The sequence below is a fragment of the Poecilia mexicana genome, unplaced genomic scaffold (genome assembly GCF_051168715.1).
Source record: "Poecilia mexicana isolate PSO_F unplaced genomic scaffold, ASM5116871v1 scaffold_5, whole genome shotgun sequence".
Taxonomy (NCBI): Eukaryota; Metazoa; Chordata; class Actinopteri; order Cyprinodontiformes; family Poeciliidae; genus Poecilia; species Poecilia mexicana.
In genome coordinates this window covers 11428387-11452485 of record NW_028263374.1, presented here as the reverse complement: position 1 = coordinate 11452485, position 24099 = coordinate 11428387, and the positions used below count along the sequence as shown (strand labels likewise).

The following is a 24099-nucleotide window of genomic DNA, read 5'->3' as shown; positions in this document are numbered from 1 at the left end:
CGGTCGGGTCGAGCAGAAGCAACAGCTTAAATTCGGGAGGTCACCCAAGCAAGATCTAACACCTAAAAAAGGGTCTTCTCAAGCTACTTAACTGTCCTACGGCACACGAAATGATGCTAAATATTACACCGTGTCCGTCTGTCTGTGTGTGTGTTTTCCTCTTTGGGCTTGGTCTGTCTGGAGTAAGACCTTCCTCTCCTGCCAAACGAGCTGTGTTGAAAACCGCAGGGAAACTGCATATGTGTGTATAACGTATGACGTGTGTGTGCGTGCGTGCGCGCGTGTGTGTGTGTGTGTGCGTGTGTGTGTGTGTGTGTGTGTGTGTGTGTAGGGGAACTGCTGTAGAGCTATTTGCCATCAATTAGCCGCCTGGACTGAGATGAGGCCTACAGTAAAGAGGGAGTTAGGGATTTCCTCTCTATTTCTAACCATGCTCACCTCATCATTACCTTTAATTGTACATTTCTTGATTCCTTTTCCGCCTTTACTTGTCAGAAAAACAAGCTGTAAGCATCTCTTTAGAAGGCTGCGGATTTTTTTCCATGTGTGCGTATGGTGATGATGAATTGTGTCATGACATAAAGCAGTCCAGAGCATTCAGTCAGCTCGTTTTTACGACTTTGCATATACCCCTGTGAATCAATAGAAACGTTAGATGAGTGTCGGGAGGCAGGAGGTGGGGTTTTCGAATTTCACTAAACTGTTCTGAGCTGAGAACCATCTGGAAAATGGCACCATCCCTGGAGCTTAGAGCAGGTCCCCTTTAGTGAAAAAAAAAAAAAACTTATGCATAAAAAAAAAAAATTCAAAACCAGCCAGGGTTTTCAAACATTACAGCATATTTTGAAGTTCTTTTGGAGTTTTGCGAGTTTTTATTGGATTGGCTCTTGAAGGCGTTCTTTCCTCTCTTTAATGGTCAGTCTGGGCCCAGAGAAGTTTGCTGCAGCCGCTTTAAAACCTCAGCGTCTCAAACGATGCCTTTATATTGCGGAAACATTACATTAAATAGCTGAAAGGGATTGCTGCTGGCGAAGGGTTTCCAAGGTATCCAAGACTGTGGCGTCCTAGATAGATTGAGGCATTTAGTGCGTCTTAAGGTCAGTTATTTTGGTGGACAACTGGTTCCTATGGGTGAAAAAAAATGACAGGACAACTGGCTTAGGGAAAGCTGAAGAGACCTGATTAGAACAAGAAGACAAGAGGGCACACAGGAGGAAGAGTTTAAACTAAAGGGGTAAAGTTATGGCAGAGAATAGTTTATTTGTAGCCCACCATGAAATTGACAGGCTTTAGAAAGGATTTGGTATAAGTTGCCCTGTTTCCTCTACCTCTTGGAAACTCTTGATCTTTTGTAAATGTATATGCCATTCCCTTTCTTCCATTCTCTCGCTGTTGAATCAACTTTAAACAAATTCCTTCATGACCGAATGAAAAACACTGCAAATGTATCGGTAGTTCTTGTAGTGAGAGCTATAAACAAAATTTAATTAGCCGTGGCAATGTTTCTGGGAGAAAATCTGCTGTTTATGTAAATGAACCCGACAGTATTCTAAGAAATATGAGACTTTAAATCTTTCGCATTGCTTTTAGAGTTTGCGCAAAAATTATATTGGATGATTTAAATAGTTTTAAGGCCTACAAGCTATTATCGTTTCACATGCAATTGCAACGTCTATCCCTTCACCGCTAGCTAGACATTAGCCACCGTTGGAGATTATCCATAGGAATCCTTTTGGGACCAATAAAGGAAAGAGAGGTTCTCTTCATAAGGCCGACAGCTGCATTCACTAGGCTTGGCTTCCATTTGTAAGCCTGGACAATCTATTTTAGGCGTCTGTCGAAGCCATATCTGCTCTGTGAATTTACCGTGACGAATGAGGGTATGGGCAACAGATTTTTAGAGATGAGCGGGGAGCGTTTGGGGCACGAGAAATAAAGAGAAAAAAAAATGTCTGAGAAATTTATTGTGAGCTGTACATTATATAAAAAGGCACAGAGACAAAACAGGTGTATAGATGGACTCAAACAAAAAAAGATCTGTTTTATTTTTCTGTGGTGGCTGGCTAAGAGGCAGAGGTTTGGACTAGACTTTTTTTTTTTGGTTTTCTGTCGTTTTGACTGATGGGGCCAAAAACATCCAGTCATTATCTATTTTTACCCATCAATATTTAAAACGATAATAATCAGGTCTTTATTTGCTTTTCATTTTCGTTTGGTTTAGTTAATATTCCAAACAAGCTGAACAGAAATCCCACATTGTGCCATCAAACATCCAGCTTTTCTCTCTGCAGTGACAAAAACCACTGGCTTTCTCCAGTAGCTACTTATAAACAATGAAATTAAACAATTGCACTTAAATTATAAATCATTCAGCTACTGTTTCCTGAAAAGGGCATTTCTTCCTGGTCCAAATGGACCTGAATTGCAAAAGTGCTTCTGTCATAGTCGAATGTCTCAATGGCTCGGTCAGATGTCTTCTCGTAGCTAATTGGTTGTAGATCTGGAGGTTAAATTCGTTGCTCTCCTGTTAATCTACCAACTGGAATTACAATTTTTAGCCAAAATTTTGAAAACGGGGAACATTTTTCCAATTGAAGTGATCAGAAGTCAGCAAAACCTTTTGAGTTAGAGCGACCCCAGGACAGGAAACACATTGTAGCTTCTATTCTATACATCAGTCATACAAGAATCCCTCAATTGTGTGTTTTGTAATTTCACATAATGTGTAAAAGTTTTTGATTTTGTTTGTGGGGTTGATGCAAACTTGTAGATTTTTCATACAGTGTCATACTAGCAATGACATATCAATGTAATCATTTTCTTTCATTTATACACTATTTTATTCTATTTTCCATAGCTGCATTGTGTTGTAGTCTAATAAGGTTTGTTTTATTATCCTGGCCAAACTTTCTAAACATTCATAGAAAGTAGAGCTATGTCCTTGTTCAGACTCTGCCAAAGATCTTTCATGCTTTTAAACATCAAAGGAATCTGTGACCTCTAATGGCTTCTTAAATGACTCTCTCATTTAGTTGTGAAATGCACTCACTCATTGGGCATATTATTAGGCACACCTTGTAAGGACCAGGTTAATTGTGCCAAGAAAATGTCTTCCACATTATTACGACACTACAAGCAGCCTGAAACACTGATATACAGTAAGATGGACTTTTGTGTTTCCGTGGTTGGATGCTGTATTCCTGCCATTTGAACTGTTTCTTTTGACAACATTGGTAGCCTGTTCCTTTCTGACAGGAGTAGCACTCACTGCTTCTGCTCTAATGTTGTGGTCCATCGTGTTTGACGGTTCAGCATGTGGTAACAAGTGGTTATTTAAGCTACTTTTGCCTCTCATTTGATAGTTTCTCTTTTTCAAATATTGCTCTGTCAAACTGAGAGTCTGCTCATTCTGGTTTTCCTCCACCTGAGAAGACAAGTCATTCAGGACCGGCCTGTCTGACTCTGACAGTCATGCCATTTTCACAAACACTAATGCTTTGTTTTCATTGAGCGGTACAGTTCACGTACTTGCGGTTCGGGGTGCTTTTTTTTTTTTTTTTTTTATCTGTTTCCATTGTAAGAGCTGCCCGTGCATCCGACCGGTACCGCACCACTCCCTGGCCCCCTTCGGCTGTAGGTTCACAGAAAACTGGTGCAGTTGGGGTGGAGTTACTGGCATCACACAACACAAGCAAGCAGCTCGCAACAAGCGTGAGACAGCAGTGTGTTATGTTTGTCGTTTCGCTACTCTGACACCACGTTAGGTGTTTGGGTTTCAGCCCCTCTGTCCAGCGAGAGTCCATACTGACCCATGCCGTGCCACTCAGTAGAAACAAGCCATTGAGTCTCACTTCCTCCCCATTCTATTCAATTTGGACTTCAAAAAGACATCTTTACCACTGATTTGCTGTTTATTTTAACAAGCATTTGAGCAGATGTACCTACTGTTGCATCTATTCTGATGAAGGCCAAGGTCATTTCTAAAGCTAAGGGTGAACCTGAGCAGTACTGTAAGAGTTTGTGGGTATGAATACCTGTCTTAAGCAGTGTGAGTTATCAGTGCTGTTTAATTTGCGTGATCATCTCATTAGAAAATTAACATTCTGTGTAGATTACATTGCATCTCAGTCTCATTTTAGCTTCTCTGTGATCACAAGAACCTAAAAAAGAGGAAGCAATCACAGATAAGGGAGTTTTGGAGCTAAAATAAAAAGACTTGTAGATCCTTAAAGAATAAAACAATAGCAAAAAAAAAAAGAAGAAATTAAAGTAGGTAAAGGGGTTAGTGGAGTTTGAAGGTGTTTTTTTTTTTTGGTGCCAAAGTCAAGAGGAGCAGTACAAATGGATACAAGAGCTCATTGGGATCACCCGTGGGGATGGCAACAATGCCAAAGCTTTATCCTGGCTTTCAGCTTCAGTGACAACACTTCAGGACGGAGATATAGGAAGACGGATATGGGGGAGAAAAAGAAGATCCACTGCTGCTCTTTGAACCCGGTCTCTCCCACTGATCCAAAATCAAAAAGCACGCAGACCTGTAGAGAAGCAGCTGGGTGTGACGAGCTCTTTGCTGCGTCTGCCCCCCACCCCCGAGTCTGTTTAGCACTTTCTATCTGTCGCTCTGTGCCGTTTTAGAAAGCACAGAGAGGAACAGAGGAGAGCAGCTCTACAAGCCAGCCTTCCTTCCTTCACTGTTTAGCTTGCACCAGACTAAACTGTTGTCTATCTGCCAGGGGATATCTGTTTGGCGTTGCGGAGATCCGTGGCCTCGGAGTCTGGTTTTTCTCCTTGGTGGACAGATGAAACAATGAGTTCCTCTCTCATCCACTCACATGCTTGTGTTTTTTTTTTCCCCTTCTCAACCTAAAAGCAGAGAAATCTGATACCACCTGCCTCCCCCCTTGGCCTTCCCAGCTCCCTCCCCTCGTCTTCCTCCTTCTCCCTCAAGGACAGCCCACTGTCTGCCCTGAGGGCTGTTTATCTAGGGGGGTTGGGGGTTGAGGAGAAGAGGGCAAAAGGGGGGAGACGGGTTTGTTTCGTTTCGCCCGTCAACAATGGACCTCAGTCAGTGCTGACGGATTACTCCAACATATGGTACCCACCTGTCTCTTTCTCTCTCTCTGTCTCCCCCTTCCACGGTCTCCTGTTTGGATCGCTTTGCTTATTTCTGCGTTCTCTTGCACTGTGTCACCCGAACACACTGGGTGGATTACAGGCCAGATTCATCACACACAGGGAGACCTGTTTGCTTTGGCAACCTGAGCCAGGTACACTCACACATGCTCAAACTGAGGAGGCCTGTTTCCCTTTTCTTTTTTTTCTTTTTTTTTTGTTCTTATTTGAGATTCACCTTATAATAACAAATCTGAGTCATATTCAACAGAGCATGTTGAGATTTCTTCCACAGATGCATTTTTGCAAAGGCACGCTGACACCTACGCTGCGAAATCGTCGCACAGGTTTAGTGAGGCAAAAATTCCTGCCATGTTATTTTTAATAGATTTTCAAACCTGCCCACCAACCTTCTCTCTTTTCAAAGAAACAAAGTCGTCAGCCTTTTTTTTTTTTTCGGAATCCTGCTAAGAGGAGAAAGTAGCCATAACTGTGAGGGTGAGGGTGCGTGTGTGTGTGTGTGTGTGTGCGTGGACATGGATGTATGTGCATGTTTGACCCTGTTGAATTAAAAAATGCACTGTTATTAAAGGCTGTGTCAGAGGCGATGATTTACAGAGGGGCGCGATGACAAGTCAGAAGAACTCACACACCGCACCGAAACACTCACACTCACCGGCGCGCTCACACTGTGCTCTCAGGCCTCCAAGCTGAGCGGTGACCTCCTCACCCCTCCTTCCCCTTCCTCCTCCTCCTTCCCTCCCTCTCTCACTCTAATAAAACCTGTCTGACACCGCTGATGGGTGCATATGTGTGTGTGAGTGTGTGTGTGTGTGTGTGTGTGCGTGTGCGTGTGTGTGTATGTGTGCATCGCGGCAGCACAAAGACTCTGTTGTTGGGCCTCCCTCTTAGGCCTCCCTCATATTTTCTTTAAAGGTGCAGTGCGCCCCCAAGAATGCCACAAGGGGAAAGGGGAGTTTAGCGGGGGAGTCTTGAAGGAGCTGGTGTGAGAGTGCGTGTAGGTGTGTGTGTGTGTGTGTGTGCGTGCGTGTGCGTATGTGTTTGTGTGTGTGTGTGTTGCTGTGTGTGGGTGGGTGGAGGTTCTATGGAGAAAAAGCCAAGGAGTGAATATGAAGAGTAGAAATGAAAGAGAGGGGTCAAAGTAGAGAAGTGCTTCTTGACAAAGTAGACATGAGTGGATGTCTTTGCTGGTGTTTTTTATCTGCGTGTGTGTGCGTGTGTGTGTGTGTGTGTGTGTGTAGGTGTGCTCTCATGAGATTATAGATGTGTTCACCAACCCAGTATTTCTTTTTCTTTTGTTGTTAAACATTAAAACTTGGGATATGATTCAACTGTTGATAATTCAGTTTAACACTGATTACATACTGATAAATATGGCTCTGTTCAAATGAGCTTATATGTGCGGGTTCCTGTGAAGCAACACTGCAATATTTCTCCTATTTTGGGGTTTTACCTACAAATTTAAGCAGCTGGCTAATTTAGTCCAACATTGACCTCTCTTTTCTCTTTTAATTATGGTTTTCTTGCTTGTCTCAAACTAAACGCAGCAAACCAGCAGTGAGCCATTCACGGTTTCCAGTGCTTTCAAATCGTTCAGGTCATTTCCCCCAAAATTGTCAGCTCACAAACCATTTAAACGTACATATGCTGGGTGTTGAGCTTAATGCACATGCCGTCATATCCAGTATTTATAATAATAATAATAATAATAGTTTCATGTTATTTCTACTGAAAAAGTCAAGCTGACACAAGCTGAGTCCAGGTTACTCTTGTCGAAAACGACTTAATTTTGATAAGAATTATTTTGGCATTGGTTTACTATCAGAGTGTCTCCAGGTCAATTTGTACTCCGATTTTACACCCAGGATGAAACCAAAATATTTCGCAACCCTTTGTAGGTAGGTATTATTTATTAGAGTCATAAAATCATATTCTCTTTTGGTAGATTAGGAGGAGTTTTTTTTTTAATTACTTTAATCAGAAATTGTTTGAGGACACAAAGCACATGCTTCACATACACAAATTGAAAATTGGTCTGTACATAGACCAAAACTGCAAACATACAAAGTTGCAGGGTTGAAATAAGGAGAATCCCATGCAGACTTGTTACCCCTCAGTAGAATAGCATTCATTCTGGATTTTGTTTTTGTTTTCTGGAGTAGAGCAGCTCTGAGTGAGTGTTATAAAGTGAATTATTGCAAATTTATGAGATAATCTTGGCATTTTTAAGGAAGGTTTTGAGACAGGTTTGCCAACTTGAGCGATGCTAAGTACAAAGTCGGTGGGTATTCTGCCAGTAAATGCAAGAATCAGGTTTCCAGTCTTAACAGAAACTTCATCCTTCCAATACTTTTACTCTTTGTTGATCTTGTAAAACAGACCTTTAAAATCCAATCTTTACTCCAGTAAATTTGAACAGCTTCCTACTAAGCTAAGCCATACTTGTTTAAATCAGCAATGGACTTATTTTAAAGAAATAGGTAGAAAAGCACATTCCTCTTTTTTGTTGCAATTCTTGCCTTTTAAATACATATATATATATATATATATATATATATGTATATATATATATATATATATATATATATATATATATATATATATATATATATATGCACACACACACACACATTCATTGATACAGGCACAGGAGAGGAGACAGGCATCACCTCTGCTTGGTCGTAGCGTTTATGAAAGCCATAAATGGCTCTTTAATATAGTGGTAATCAGGGTGGTAATTTGGGTGGAATTGTCCCTTATTGTTGCCAGACAGGCCTACTCAACTCCTGCCAACATACACTCATTCACACACGCACACGCACGCACACACACACACACACACACACGCACGCACACACACGCAGACTGGCTCTCGGGCAGACAGGGTGTTCGAGGAGTAATTCACACCACATGCCAACAAACTGGGCGGTTGTGTTTGTCTGTGTGTACGTGTGCGTATGTTTGTGCCTGATTTAATGCTGAGGTCAAACCAGTAAAAGGGAGGGGTAGTGTTCCTGGGATTTTTTTATTTTTTTATTTTTTTGGTAAAGTGTTAAAATTCATGTGTGTGTATGGGAGAGAGTAGCGGCACGTCCATGTGTGTGTTTTAATTAAGGTCTCGGCGAAAGTAGCAAGTGTGTTCGCTACAGATGGTTTTCATCACTCTGGCTGCACAGAGAACGTCTCTCTCTCTCTCTCTGTCTCTCTCTCTCTCTTTCTCTCTCTCTCTCTAACTTTTTCCTGACAGTCTAATCTCTCCTTATGCTTTGTTTTCTAGTTAAACATTACTTAATGTACCCGAGTTTCTAATTCGACCACTTGTTCAATAAGCCGTGCTGTACAATCTGTGTTGCATTTTGTTACTGTTCCCTATAGTTTTGAAATGAGGCAGATTTCTTCTACTGAGTGGTTGAGTAAGAGCTTTTGTATAGACTGTCCCTCAATCTGGCCGTTAATTTGCACAGACACGCACGCACACACACATGCATACACACACACAGGGACTTTCATAAATCAATATTTACTAAGGAACCTTTCCCTTTTGAGTCAGAGGAAGCAAATGTGCATCCTGCTGTCTCCCCTCGCTAACCCTCCGTCATGAGGTTGCGCTTGCATGTCCGTGTGTGCGCTTACTGTACGTGCAAGGCAGCTCTTGTGTTATGAACTGGGTGTTTTCTTATTTTGTTTTCGGGGCTGGTTAAACATTCCAGTCAAAAAAAAAAAAAAATAAAATTAAAAGCTACTTTCTCTTTTGGTGCTAATGCTGGAGAAGTTAACTCTTTAACGCTGCGAGGCGGAGTTGTCACAATGGAGACAGGAAAGGCACAAAATACAGCGGCTGGGGAGAGAAAAGGATGTGCTTAGAAAGTAGGAGAAATGGCTTAGTTTGCAGTATTGGTGGGGATGAATTGGCAACACCCAGGGGCAGAGTGAAGGGCTGGAAATGGAGCCGGTGAGTGATGGTGTCACTGGTGTGTAGATGGACAGGACTGCAGGGCAGACGGAGGGGGGGGGGGAAGCAGGAAAAGGAGGAGGAAGAACGAAGAGAGGTGGGTGGTGGTTAGTCACGGCTCTTTCGGGTCTCATCAGGGCAAGCAGTTCCTTGCATCACTGTGACAACACACAAACACAGTTCAGGGCGCGTGCATGGAAACGGAGTGACACACTTCTGTCTCGGAGGATGTGAAGAAGCCAGTTTGCTCTGGCCTCTGAGAAGGGAGCAAGGGAGAGGAAAAGGGTTGTGGAAAGTGGAGTAAACCAGGGAGGATGGGTAGAGAAACAAAGAGCAAGGCAGTTGGGAATCAGGAGATTTTAAAGGTAATACATTTAGACACAGGCAGCCTCATAGTCGCACTCTAAAGCAAGTCAGACAGACATATTTACTCACTATGACTCACAAAAGTACTTATGCTTTTTAACATTGAGTTCTAACCTCGGAATTCATTTTGTTTTTTATGTGTTTAGATCTGCACAAACTAGCATATGACTGTAAAGTGCAAAGAAAACATTTCTTTCACAACAAAAGAAAAATCTACAAAATCCGGCATGCATTTTTATTTGAACCCTTTTGCTCTGACACCCCTAAATGAAAGTTTGAACAACTCTACTTAGAAATGACAAAATTAGTAGAGCCCACCTGTGTGCAATTTAATCTTAGTTTAATCGATGTTCTACGAAGGGCTCCAAGGATCATTCGAGACCATTAAGTAGCATCATAGAAATACAACGGACAGGTCACAGATAAAGTTCTGGAGAAGTTTAAAACAAAGTTAAGTTATAAAACAATATCACAAGTTTTGAAGTCTCACAGAGCGATGGTCCGTCCATGATCTGAAGGTGAGAATACATAGTAGGGGACAACTGCAGAATCACTACGTGACCGTCCACTTGACAGGACAACCATCAGTGTCAACAACGCTGGTTAGTGTTAATGGGAAAATGGATGGATCTATAGAAAAACCAGCTAGAAGCTGCAAAAGGCTTAGAAATGGACACCAGGGACACCAGAGAAAAGTGTTTCTACAAAGTATCACACATTGGGCCTGGATCCAAACGCACTTTTTTCTTTTTTTTTGTCCAATTTGCATTTGTTAAAAAAAATTAAAGCTTATGCTCTATTGAATTTTGGTTTGTTAAGATACAGTGAAAGTTTGTGGTTCTAATAGCAGAAAATGTAAAAGAGTAAGAACTAATTATTTTTGCAAAGTTTTAATATAGTCGCTTCACATTATGCTAATGTAAAGCAGCGCATGGGGGACCTCCTTCCTGTGAAGAAACATATATTTGTTAAAGGAACTGCGTGCATGATTCTCATTTTTCCTTTTTCCTGTCTCCTGTAGGCACTCCAGGCAGCCAGACAGTTCCTCCTCCAGCAGGCCTCTGGTCTCAACTCCCCTGGCAGCAACGAGGTCAAGCAGAGCCCCGTGCAGGTCTGAGCTCACACACATGGACGAGCATCCCGAGGGTTGCTCCGTCCCCTTCAGGGACACGTTTATTGGCAGCTGCATCGTCGTTTTTCAACCAACCTTTTCATGTCACTTTCACAGATTAATACAGGACCATGTTCTCTTGTTTTTTTTCCTTTCTTACGCTGCCTCCATGTATCTTTATCCCACTCTCTCTCTCTCTCTCTCTCTCTCTCTCTCTCTCTGTGTGTGTCTGTGCATGTGTGTTAGTTTGACTGAATGAGGCCTTTGTAGTTTCTGGGTAGCGAGTTGTTTTCAGAGCTGAATACCACAGAAAGAAGAGAAAGTGAGGTTAGCCGGAGTGCAGGATCCCTACTGAAATACACTTGAGCAGGTTTTAATAGTGAGCGGGACACAAGCTCTGCAGTGTATACCAAATTTGTTTTTCTTTAAACTTTTACAGTTGAACGATTGCATGCAGAATGGGGAGTTTGTTTTCCTTCCTTTTTTAACTGGACTTCGCATAAAGAGAGTGGGGCAATAGGTGTGTTGGGCAGTCGGGCTGTTGCATTACAGCAGAATCATCACATCATAGTACTTCCTACTGACAAACATGTTTAACATGAAGCATGATTAAAATCTGGGTTTCACCAGTTCATCGTGAATCAGAACTGGTCCTTAAATCGGTTGTACACTGGATAAAATATTCCTCATTGTTACTGTTAAATAGCTTTTAAAACTTGCTTTATGACATCGTCTTTAATTACCAAAAAAAGTAATCATACAATAAATCACCAATAGAATAAGGATGCCCCCTGCTGTGAACAGTTCCTCTTAAGATTAGATCTTGGAAAGAACTGTGATGTGTCAACGCGGAAGCATTTACACACAAATAGGACTGAATGCAGGTCAAACATGCATTTGGTTGACCTGCTTCATAGGCACGTCTTCTACATGAAAGAAGTTCAACCTTCCCCCTCGTCCTCGTTTCTCCCACACACACACACACACACACGCGCACACACACACACACACGTACAGATGCAGCTCCACGCCGCCTCCACTCTCTCCGTCTCTGTCTTGTTTGTCCTGTTTGTTGCTGTCTGACCTGCAGAGCCTCCCTGCACTCGCAGGGCATTCATGCAACGTCTCTGTTGTCTGAGCTGTCAGCTCGCATCCTACCAACATAAACACACAGACACAGTTGGATCTACATGCAAGTGAGTGTGTGTTTGCGACTGGACCCTTACAGTGCAGAAATCCAAACACAAATGCAAATTCACCGAGTGTTTTTAAGTGACTTTGATGTTTGTTTTGTGTTTCTCTTGGGCACATTGAAATGGTTTTAAATGAGTTCCTTTGCACCTGTAGTTTTAAAATATAACAATTTAAAAGCCTTACCAGGCTCTGGGCCTGGATTTCATCCTTCAGAAAGAAAGTTCATGGAAAAGGTCAAAGGTCAGCATTATCCCCAGGTGCGATGTTATATTTAGTGGCTAATTAAGTGGGTTGTTGTATGATATGTGCCAGTTACAACAACAAATCAAAGATTTTGTGGACAATTTAATGTCAATAACTCAGATTAACTCTTATATGTTAGTTTATTAAATCCGTAATTTGTTTATTGCAGCTATGATGAGCCATGAACAGTTTTTGTGACTCGATTGGTCCGCAATTAACTTTTTGTATGAGAGTGAGCAGTCAGGATTGCACAGCTCTGCAGTTATACACAATTTTCCCAATTTTAGGGTTTCATGATTGCAAAACAACAACAAAATGATTACAGAGATGGCATTTTAAGCTGTACTTAGCACCCTCAGTAGCATTTAGCACAGTTAGCATGGTTAGCATATCAGCTGTCCCTTTGTGGATTCCCTGTAAGGTAAGTCTAACCTAACCTAAACTTTGTTTTAGTTTTTTTTTTTTAGACTGCATTTTTTTAATATATAAAAAGTACTATAACAGATGGACAAGAATTATTTAAAATGATAAAATACAGCGGTTTTGCTGCGGTACCTTCAGCTTGATAACTCCCTGTTGTGGTAGCCTGAGGGAACAAGCCATCGTCCCTCTATATAAAGTTTCTTTGCAACTTTTGGGCTTCTTCGTTGACATATTTTCACAGAAGACCGGTTTGTTTACTGATCAAAAATTTGTGTAGAGATGAAAGTCACAGTCAGGCAATTATCAGACTACAATGTAAACCTCGCTGCTAAAAGGTAGACACATTGTTAATTACTGCCATTTCAGGACCAATGATCACATTTAAATTGCATTGCAACAGAAAAAGCGGCGAGTGAGCATAAGTTCGAGTGAAGCGGACATTTAATGTGGTCACTTCTTAAGGTGACAGTAAGCCACCGCATAGCGGCACACATCTGGTTCAAAATGGCCGTCCCCAGGTTGGCTCCCGCTGCGCGGCTCTCACACATGCAAATGAGCCTCAGCCAATAATGAGATCTTTAGGAGCTCGATAATTAGATTTTTTTTTTTTCTCCTTCTCTCTGAGGGAAAACGGGAGAGACAGACAGGGCGAGCAGGAAGACTTTCTTTTTTTCGTGTCTCGACTTCTCCGGAGAAACCTCCATCTGCGCTGACAGGCACCCGCCTACTACTGCCTGCCCACCCTCAACCCCCCACCACTCTCCGAAATCATATTTCTTTTCTTTTTTTCATAATAGAGGGGAGGATCTGAGCGCAGAGCAAAAGAAACTCTGAGATTGTATCTTCTATATGATTGGTTGCTCAGAGAAGGTTTGGCTGACTGCGAGAGATGGTATCAGTCTACTTTGCGAGCGCACACATGTGCGAGTCTGTGTGTGTGTCTTTTATTATCACAGGTGATGTTCAGGAGAAATTCGACAGTCGCACAAAAGGTAGACGATCACTTGCAGAAAAATAACGTTGTGTCCTGACGAATTCCTGCCACATTTACTAAAAATAACTTGTTTTTCGGAAGCGGCTGTACTGCGGATGCCTCGGAGGATCGTTAGCGATTATTTGTGAACAAACAGCATCATGAAGACCGAGGGACACGGGGTAAAGTTGTGAAGAAGCTCAAAGCAATATTTGTAAGGGTGGTAAGAAGAGCGATTAAAAAAAAAATAAAAAAAAAAAGTAAGAAATTCTCAAGAAGTAGTTGGCATTGCCTGTATTTACTCTCTTCTAAGTTAAACACAGGAAAGCGCTGAAGCAGTATGATTCCTCCTCTTCATTTTGTTTACGAGTCCACAAAGAGACATCCCTCTGCAGAACTTAGACAATTTCACACTTTAGATTCATGTTTGTCCCCGATGTTGGCTATAATTGACCACGGTTGCCCTGACTGCGTGTGGCATGATTGCTGCTGAGAGAATTCGTGGGCTCATGGCTGGCTGGCAGAGGGGCATTTTGTGGATTACCCAGCATGATATGTACGACCTGTCACATATTCCCCACAATAGACACACTCTCGCAAGCCGACACATATGCGCCACTTGGCAGACACATGCTTGGCACACTTAACAAGCTGGCACTTGGCGTGCACACATAGAGATTAAGGCACGCGCTTGGCCGTGGCCCATACGTCAGTAATTGAATAGCGCGGTGTCCTGTTTTCATGTATTATTGAGGAGCTCGTTTAATTAGAAAAAAAAAATTAAAAGGCTCATTAGGCTTATGTTAATTAGCTTGGCTCCCTGCTCTCTGGAGAGGGCTTACACCAGCCCAATGGGACGGAGGGAGAGGAGAAGGCACACGGAGGGAGGAAACAAAGTCCTGCCTTTCTTAAAATGCAAGTATTTTTTTTATTTTTTCAAACGAATATTAATCTGCGAGCTAAATTTTCAGATTTGTTTTCACTCAGTTTCGTTAGCGAAACTGAGTGAAAACAAAGTTTCGCTCAGTTTAGATATAGAGTGGCAGAGTTCAAAACCTTCTGAGTGATCAATAAAGCAATGTGGAGGAAGAAGTTTGTAGTTCTCCAGAGTCCATGGGACTAAAACAGTTCATGCTCTTGTTCTGGTTTTTTTATTTTTTATTTTTTTTATTTCCTTTCAGAGTATTTTTCCCAAAGCTCTCCTTTTGTCCGCTTAATGAAAGTGCTTAGCTGGCAGTTTCTCTGATTTGATGTGGAGGGAGCCGTTGCTGCTGCTGCTGCTGCTGCTGCGTGTGTTGGGAGTGTAGTATGGGATCCTGACAGTTTGTGAAGGGTGCATGGGAGGAGGCTGAGTCCCCTGTGAATTGGGTTCGGCTCCGGACTGAGGGCTGGACAGACAGGCTGGAGAGGAAAGGTTTGGGTCTGGCCACTCGAGCGTGAAAGTCTTATTTTGAGATTTGAAACATGAGTGAAATCAGTAATGAAATATGGTCAATAACGGCCTCACACTTCCCAATGAAGTGCCCTGGCTGTGTGCAGGTCCACGGGCTCTGAAAACGTGTTGTCATTTTTATTCTGAAGCACTGGGGCGTTAGATGGAGGGAGGCAGCGGAGGAGGAGGAGGAAGAAGAGGAGGAGGAGGATGAGCAGGGGAGGGGGGATTATCCACTTGAACTTGCTGGCCTTTCACCGTCCCCTCCGAAGTTTTTTTTTCCTGTTCTTTTTCCTTATCCGTCGCCCTGTCGGAAAGAGCTGTGTTTCTTGCCATGTGTGTGTATGTGTGTGTATATATATATATATATATATATATATATATATATATATATATATATATATATATATATATATATATATATATCAGAGTCAAAGTCCAAGCTGACCCCCTGGTTCACTGTTGTACTTAGGAGCCTGGTACAACCCGTCTTTGCAGAGTTTTGCCAAGTATGAGTAAATTACTAATAAATAGCTGACAAGCCTTTTTTGTACATTCATCATAGTCAATTTATTATTATGTTCCTCAAATACCTAATAACACAATGCGATGGTTTTATTTGCTGCTCAGATGTTCATCGCCTCAGACAGAAACATGACTCAGCATAAAAAAGATTTGGGAACTGACGCTGTAGGATCCCCATATTATCAGCAACCTCACCTGCCTTCGTTCATCAGTTTCCCCGGGAGTGATGTGGCCCCTGGCCCTGCTTCAGATTAGCAAGAGGAAGGGTGCTTATTGCACACAATGGGGCCCTTTTTTTTTTTTTTTTTTTTTTTTTACCTTTTGCCTGGAGCTCCAAACACCCCCTCTAAAGCACAATGGAAACTCCTCCGCTGTCTAGTTTTCACTTGAATGTTTTTTTTTTCTTCTTTTTTCTCGTTGGCCTCTCTCCGTTTTCCCCTCTTAATCCCGTCTTCTCCGCTTTTATTTCTCTGCGTGATGAGCACGGACAGCCTGTTTACCTGCAGGGACGCAGACGAAGGCGCCGATAGCGATGATAGCTCTCGAACAAACAAATCCTCAACCGAGAAAAGGATCATTTACACGTCAAAGAGCCGCACACTGCAAGCACACACTGAGTCAGCGTGCGATACGCCAAACAGATGGCACATCTGTGCAGCCTTTTACTCGCTTTCTGCTGATAAGCTGTCAGATTTTTTTACCAAAACAAGAAAAAAAAACAAGGAAAAAAAAAAAAAAGCTTTGATATGTTTGCTGCCTTTAGGTGAAGTTGACGCTACCCCCCGCCCCCCGCCTCCCGCACCCCGTCTCTTCAGTAAACAAACCTGTCTTGATGCACTCGAAGTTGTGTGTGCATGTGTTTTAGTGTGTCTATGACAGTAAGGTTGTTGGGAAGTCAGTCACTTCCAGTGTGAGGTGGTAATGCTTAGTGACAAGGATAAACAGTGCTGGGGTTTGCTCCTTCCAAGGTAGGGGGTGAGGAGGAGGACCGTGTCAGCCTCTCTCTTCCTCCCGCTCCCTCCTTGTCATTTTTTCAATTATTTCTCTCTCCTGTGTGTCCCCACAGACCCCAGAGGCAGAGGCTGCATCATTTAAACCGAGAGCCTGTTTAGATTCTGATTATAGCTTCCTCTCTTCTCACCATTCTCTGCCCACACACACACGCACACACGCACACACACACACACGCACACACACACACACACGCACACACACACACACACACACGCACACACACACACACACGATACTGGCTTCTTGCTGTGGAGCAATTACCTGAAGAAGTGAATTTATGAGGCTGTCATCCTTCCAAGAAAGTTACATTTATGTATATGCATCACCTACGATAGGAATGGCCTATTCCAATCCTCAAGATGTTGATCACCCCCTGATCGAGTGGTTGCAAGAACATATGCACGTAGAGCGCAAACGTAGAGCAAACTTACAGTAAAAAAAAAATAATAATTTTTTTCCTCAGCTCCCCTTTTTTCTAAATAAATAATATATTTTTGATCTAAATTTGATCTTTTCTTACTTAAAAAAATATATGAGAAAAGTATTTGTACTATTCTCGGTAATCAATGAAATTATTTTTCCAAGAAGCGTTTAGCGTATTTCTTCAGGAATTTTGCTTATTTATTTTTGATGATGAGCTCCATCACATTGCCTTCACCCTAATATTTATCTTTCTCGGTAAGATTCAGGTCAGGACTCTGGGGTGGGGCCCTTCGAAACATTAATATTGCTTTGATAGAGCTCCTTTGCGTTTGTGAAAGAACGTGGCGTCTGGTGGGCAGAAAGGCTTCAGACTGAGACCTCCTCCAGTCACCCGCTCTCTCGTACGTGTTGCATATTACAGGGATGAACCAACATCTGTTTAGTTTTTGTTCAGCTGGAATCATTGCTACGTCTCACTCCGATTGGTCATAATTTGAGGAAATAAAAAAAAAAGTAACCTGCTGCAATTTACCTGCTTTTTAATGCTAATTAGATGTTGGTGGATTAATAAACCCTACGCCCCTAAAAAGTGTTTTTTTTTTTTTTTTTCATCGTCATTCATATAGAAACGACCCTAATCAGTGTTTACTGGCAGGTGCAGAGCTCTTTGTTAATTTTCAGTGATTATGCAGACATTTTGGCCTGTTTGTCGTGTTTGCTGGCTGGTTTGATATCAGACAGCAATCCCTCTTCTCTCTCCTGAGTGGCAAAAGGCTTCCCTCCCAGCTACGATGAAAAGTCATCAAGGGAGGAGAGGAGAGAGGGATGAGGCCTCATTGAAATGCAAGTTACATTCCCCCGATTTCTCTCTCTTCTCTCCTCTGGGACTTCATGCCTTTCTCTTCCTCCTCCTTCCCATCTTCCTGGGCTCTCCCCGGCTCCCTCTCCCTGCCTTTGTTAATCAGTTAAACTCCCTCTTCAAACAACCCCTCTAATTACTCCTCCGCTCTCTGTAAACGACAGGGCTGTCTCCTGCTTTCTCTTCTCCTCCCTCCTTTTTCTCGCAGCTCCCTCCATCCATGGCAGGGGTTAACCTCTGTCAGCTACTGACCCCTCTGAAGTGTGAGTCTGCCTGTGTGCATGTGTGCACCGTTCGACTGCTTGTGACTTTTTCTTGCATTGTTAATGATATAAGTGACTTTTTACTCTTTTACTTTTTTCTGTTACTAGTGATTGGACTAAATAAGATGCAGTAAGACCAGGGGATTGTGACGTCTCACCTGTGTGTCAGCATGCGGATGCCTGTTGAGACTCTCGTCTCCATTCTGCTCTTTCTAGAAACCTTCTCGGTTATTTCTGCTTGACAGCTCAAACACTTGCCTTATCTTCCAACCATTATTTCTCAATACTTCCTCCTTCCTCGCTACGTCCTTGTCTTTCCTGTCCTATCCCTGCTCGCAACCACCTCCCCCCCCCCCTCCCCGCCACCTCGCCTCCCTCTTCCCACTAATCTACCACGCATCTCTCTCTTTTAAATTAACATGCAACATGAAAAAAAAAAAAAAAATGGACGACAGCGGGGGGAGAAAAAAATTAAATGCATTTAATAAATGGCTGACTTCAAATCACCCGGCTTTTCAGACTCTCCCTATTCACAGTCCAATGAAAGGGGAGAAATCATTCACCAGGAGAGACAAAGCCGAATGAAAATATAATTCTGCATTGTGAGGCGCTTTTGTCCTGGCCCGTCAAATCGCTAATGGCGAGGCTTTTGTTTTGCGACGGGGCTCTGAGGCTGGCGGTGTCGTATGGCGGTGGCAACGCATGCCCCATAATCACAACGCTTTGTGATATTAGATTATAGGGGCAATTAATGGCGTCAAACCTTAACTACTCAACATTCAGCCTACCACACACACACACACACACACACACGCACACACGCACGGAGGCCCGCACATGCGGTTCCGGCATCGCAGTGTAATCCAGCACACAGAAAGGTGCTATAACTCCAGTAATTATTACGCCTGTGACTTGAAAATGTCAATGGCGGTGTGTATAAAATAGAATGTATGAGTAGTCGGTGAGGAAGAATGGGATGCACAAGAGCAATTAATTACAGCTTTTCATTTGGCAGCCTAGACTGACAAGGCCCGGCGGCGGGGGCAAGCTGGCATGACGCCAGGCGGCACCCATCACCACCCCCATCTTACTCGCTGATCCCCCCCCGACCCTCCACTACCTCTCATCCACCCTCCCCCCCATCTCCCTCGCCTATTTCCTTACCAACTGCCACGACGCCAAAGGGTCGTCTGACTCACCCCGCTTTACATCCACTCCTCAAACACAAACTCTTGCTCTTCTGCACAATCATACAGTACAGTCGCTTGTAAACAGAGTCAGAGCCCCTCTGACTTTTGCACATTTTGTCAAGTTGCCACTTCAAAGTATTTTATTTTTGTAATGATATATAAATATCTGCAAAGCATGTACAGCGGAAACCCGCTATCGGCGGGGTTAAAATCCACGAATACCCAAGAACTTTGAGTGTCTAGAAACACTCATAAAGGAATATTTTCATCGTTCACACACCAAATATACATTAGTATACATTAATATGTACAATGGAGATTGTCTTAGCAGAAGCTAATATCGACAGGCTTTCTTATTTTTGCTTTTTGGGGTACAGACAATAAGCAGCAAGAAAAGTAAATGCCAATCCATGTCAAGTAGCACTGCTTTCAAGTATTCCAGCTTCCCATGGTGCATCTTCTTTCAAATATTTTAGTTATGCACCAAGAAGGATTCTGCAACTAGATGGCTTTCCATGAATAATTTGCAGTTGCATTCCACAGAAAAACCTGAAAAAATAGGTTAAGCTGCAAATAATCGATTATTTGCAGTTCACTGCAATCCGTTTGTATATAGTCATCTCTATTGTGATGTGCCTGAATAAAACTCATTATAACTCTTTGCCATTACAAGTCACAAAATAAGTAATTGGAGTTCATGTATTTGTGCAATTTCATCTCAGACAGAACTCTGGAGACCGAGACACGTTAGACTGGTCAGAAGTTTAAATCAGGTCTAAGTTCACCCTATTATCCGAAAACTGGAAAAAGTATGGCACACCTTTCTCAGTACAGGTACTGTTTACCACCAACCTGGCTAGCCACTGGTATGTTGTAATATTTCCCCATCCCTCTATCAGTGTGTGGAACAGGAAGACGGAGGAGCAGCTGGTAACAGATAGCGAGTATTTATAGCCTATCTTGTTTACGGAGTCAAACCTGTTCTTCGTAGATTTAATCTACCAGTGACAGCTCACCTCTCTCCCTGCCTCTCTCGCTTTCTCCACACCATCCATTCAGGTGGTGAGGAGCCGGACAACTCTTCTGTAAAACTGTTTTTGTTTTTATCTCGCACACACATGCATACAGACAGCTCATTGAAAAGATTGATAACTGTTTTTTTTTTTTCCTTTTCAAGTATTCATCAATAAAACAGGAAGCTTACCGATGTTCAGACGGTGAGAGAATCACTTTAGATCTTCAAAAATATCAGCTTTCAAAACCATCTCCGTAAATATGTTCACGCCATGTCTTTTTATCCCCCCTTATTATTTATATTTTCTTTTAACTGGTGTTGTTCCAGCAGTTATTAAATACAAAAATGCCTTGTCAGCAGAACTGCTGCTGTGGTGTTTTCTCCTCTGTTTGTGTGTGCATTTGCACTCTCTCGGTTTCAGATTTACACGGCAAGCCGGTCCCCAGAGTTGCAGTGTTTTGTAATCAGATTAGCATCTCTGTGCATTTTCCGTGTACAATGCAAGAGCATTAAGGAAGGTTTTCAAAACACATCTGCAAAAATGACAACTATGTACCGTCTCTCCCTCGCTTTCTGCTTCTTTAGGCCGCCTGCAGCTTTATCTGATGAGATGAACATCTCATCAGATACCCAACTTTGTTGTTCGTTCTTCCTCCCAGCCAGGCCCGGCCGTGATTGGGAGAGAATCGACGGCAGTCTGTAATCATGTGTTTATAAAAGCAGATAAGATTTTATGTTTTACTGGTAGATTGCATATCCGTCATCCCATCTCCGGCTGCTGCCACGGAAATTGACGGTTTTTAACAGTGCCAGCCATGTGCCGGAAAATGTCAACAGCACGGGTGTGTTTTAGCGCGTCTCTCTATTTGTCTTCATCTGATGCTGCCCGTTTGTTTTTTTTTTTCTTCGCAGTGAGTGACAACAGAGAACAGGAGACAAACACACACACACACACACCCTGACTTACCTGTCTGTGCCAGCCTACAGCATAACCAGCTTGTACTGCAGGCTGTTTATTTTAACTTGAGCATTCACTTTGCGGGCACAGTCATGTTCAAGGTTTTTTTCTTTTTTTTTTTCTTTTTTTTCTGTCCACTGGGTCTCTTCGCACAAAGCTTCATCTGTTGACTGATTAAGTTGCTCTTGTTTTACATGACAACATTAAGGTGTGTTAGGACGCTTTTAACGTGTGCCGTCTTCTTTTCCTGTTTTGTCTTCAGGTTCCCGTGTCCATGGCCATGATGAGCCCACAGATGATCACTCCTCAGCAGATGCAACAGATCCTTTCCCCCCCTCAGCTCCAGGCCCTGCTGCAGCAGCAACAGGCTCTCATGCTACAGCAGGTAAAAACTACATGCTTTCTCTTTCTTCAGTGCTTTTTGGTTTAGCTCAGATTTGGTGACACAGAAATGTGCACTGTGCTGCTCATTTGTGGTTTGACCTGCAGAACATTCGTAAAGATTTATTAGCTGAGAGCAGCTTTAGCAGAACCACGTCGATCATTTTCATTCCCTCTTATTAAAATTCGTATACGGGATATTTGTGATTTGTTTTTATGTTTTGAGTATTTTAATAGTTTTTGTGTCATTGTCAAAATCTTTCATTGTTTTTTTTCTGTCTTTCTTGTGTTTTTTTTTATTTCTTTGCATCCTTCCTTCCATCTTTCCTTTCTATATTATTTGTGGTCCCTTCCTTTCCTTCTTCCCTTCCTTCCATTCCTCCTCCCTTCCTTATGTAATTTCTTTATTCTTTCCTTTCTACCTACCTTGTGTCTTTCCTCCCTTTCCTCCTCGCTTTCTTTTTTTATACCTTTTGTCTACTTTTTCTTTCCATGCGTCCTTCCTTTTCTTCTTTCTTGTGTTTCTGTTTCTCTTTCTTTTTGGGTTCTTCTTTCCACTTGTCATTTCTTCTTTCCTTTCCTCCACTTGTTCTTCTTTCACTCCTTCTATATATTTCCTTACTTCCTCCTTTGCTTTGAGTTTCTGTGTTTATTCAATCTTGCCAACTGTTCATCATGAACAATAATATTTTATATTTGGAAAAGTTAAGTCTGGAAATTTTTTTTTTTTACATTTTTAAAATTAAACATTATTAAAAATCCATAAAAAAATGTAAACCCCTTTGGGGATTTTTTATTTTTTTTGCAGATGAGGAACATATTGATTTGAACCAATCATTAAGATTATCTTTTAGAGAATGTGCCTGCAAATATGCATGTACTTAACCTCATGTTTTGTTGCTTTTGAGCAACAAAACATGAGTCATACTGAATCAGGAGTGTGTGTCATGCTGATTCCTGGCCCCTTGATATTAGGGGTTGCCATGTCGACATTACTCAATAAACACCCTTCAGCTGTAGCAGATTTGTCAAATACTTAGCCACACCAACACATCCCTGCCAACCTGCACGAGCAAAGCGCACATGCCGGCCTGTAAAGGGTGTGAATTTGCCTCTTAACAGTTTGGAGACACAGGAGTAATTGCATGTTGTAGGGGTAGACTAGAAAACTGGAGCGTAGTCTGTAGATTTAATAGGAAGTGGTTGCTTTAGGCAACTGTAAATTGTGGTGGGAAGATCTGACAACGTGTATCACAATGGAAACGTGAAAAAAAAATGCATCGGCTTTCTGGGAACAGACATGCAGAATGACAGAGATCCTCCTCGCTGGTCCTTTTCTGTTTTTTTTTTTTTTTTCATTTTCTGTAACAAGGAAAAAGAAGACGCAATGAAAAGGGGTTGATAATGCACTCTCACTCACTGCAACGCTAATAAAAACCATCGAGTTTAACTTTGCTCTCCCACTTAATTAACCACAGTATGGGCCACGCACTTAGTGTATATCTGCAAATCAGGCACTTTTACCCCCCCACACACACACACACACATGCACGCACACATATATGAACACACAGGACAAATCAACCAACACATCAGTCACTGAAGCATTAAATTTCATATCCCCATGGCAATAGTGCCCTGTGTGAGAGTGTGTAAGTAAGTTTTACAGCCCATTGCTACAAAGCAGATGTGTGTTTGCACGGGCGCTGATTTGTGGATGCGAGTTTGTGCGTTAACCTTTAAGTTTGCTCAAACCTTTACTTATGCTATGGCTGCTTTGCATTTCGTTCATTGTGTTTTTCTCTAAAGTCAAGGTCATGGTAATAGGCTGGAGAGGTGAGTGCCTCTCTTACACATACACTTAATGTACAGAGCCACTGAATCAAATCATTAAAAGACCGTAATTATCACTTAATTATTCCTTCAACTCACCACTCAGCAGCCGAGGGTGAGTGTGCTTGTGCGTGTGTGTGCGTGCGCGTGCGTGCGTGCCTGCTAGCCGGTGAGTGTGTGCGCTTGCATATGCATTTGTCTGTGTGATTAGGAGGCGATCAGGGCTAGTGACGCAGAAAAGAGAGATTAACTCTGCCTAAGGAGTGATAAAAGAGAGGAAAGACAGATGGAAAGTAAAAGAAAGAGCAGCAAGAAGGAATGACTCCTGCATTTAAAATGAATTAAGCACAAAAAAAGAGAGGGGGAAAAAAAAGAAGAATGTCGCAGGGGTAAAGCTGTAAATTATGCAAAAGAGAAACTGGATAATGTGAAACAGCCTTGTTTGTAAAAGAAAAAAAGCGTTGCATGGTAGCGGGTATGTATGGCATGGATGGGTAGCAGTGTGTAGTCTGCTCACCGTAAGGTCAGACAAATGAGAGACCGAAGCAACTGCTGCGCTGTGAAGTCATTCTCTGCTGAAAAGCCTCTTTGAACATTTGATGCACCATGAAACAAAGACAAACTGCAGATGGACACATGTACAAGCTGTTCCCGGGAGAACGACCTTCCCTCCTCCTGCTCTACTCAGAACGCGCGCGCACTCACACAGACTGAGACGCAAGTCTGTGGTCAGTGAGTTTTCCCTCTCTCCTCAGCCGAAGATTGTAATCTTAATGGAGCTTCCTGGGTAAATTAATGATTACTAACCCAA

General features: G+C 42.4%; 1 protein-coding gene across 3 annotated transcripts in view; it reads left to right on the top strand.

The window, feature by feature from the left end:
• foxp4 (forkhead box P4) overlaps nucleotides 1-24099 on the top strand; it is a 111170-nt gene that overhangs the window by 52734 nt on the left and 34337 nt on the right. For all 3 annotated transcript variants that reach the window (XM_015013617.2, XM_015013626.2, XM_015013607.2), the window contains exons 3-4: nucleotides 10473-10562; nucleotides 21337-21459. In XM_015013617.2, the coding sequence (XP_014869103.2) occupies nucleotides 10473-10562; nucleotides 21337-21459 (213 nt within the window). The remainder of the gene's footprint in view (nucleotides 1-10472; nucleotides 10563-21336; nucleotides 21460-24099) is intronic.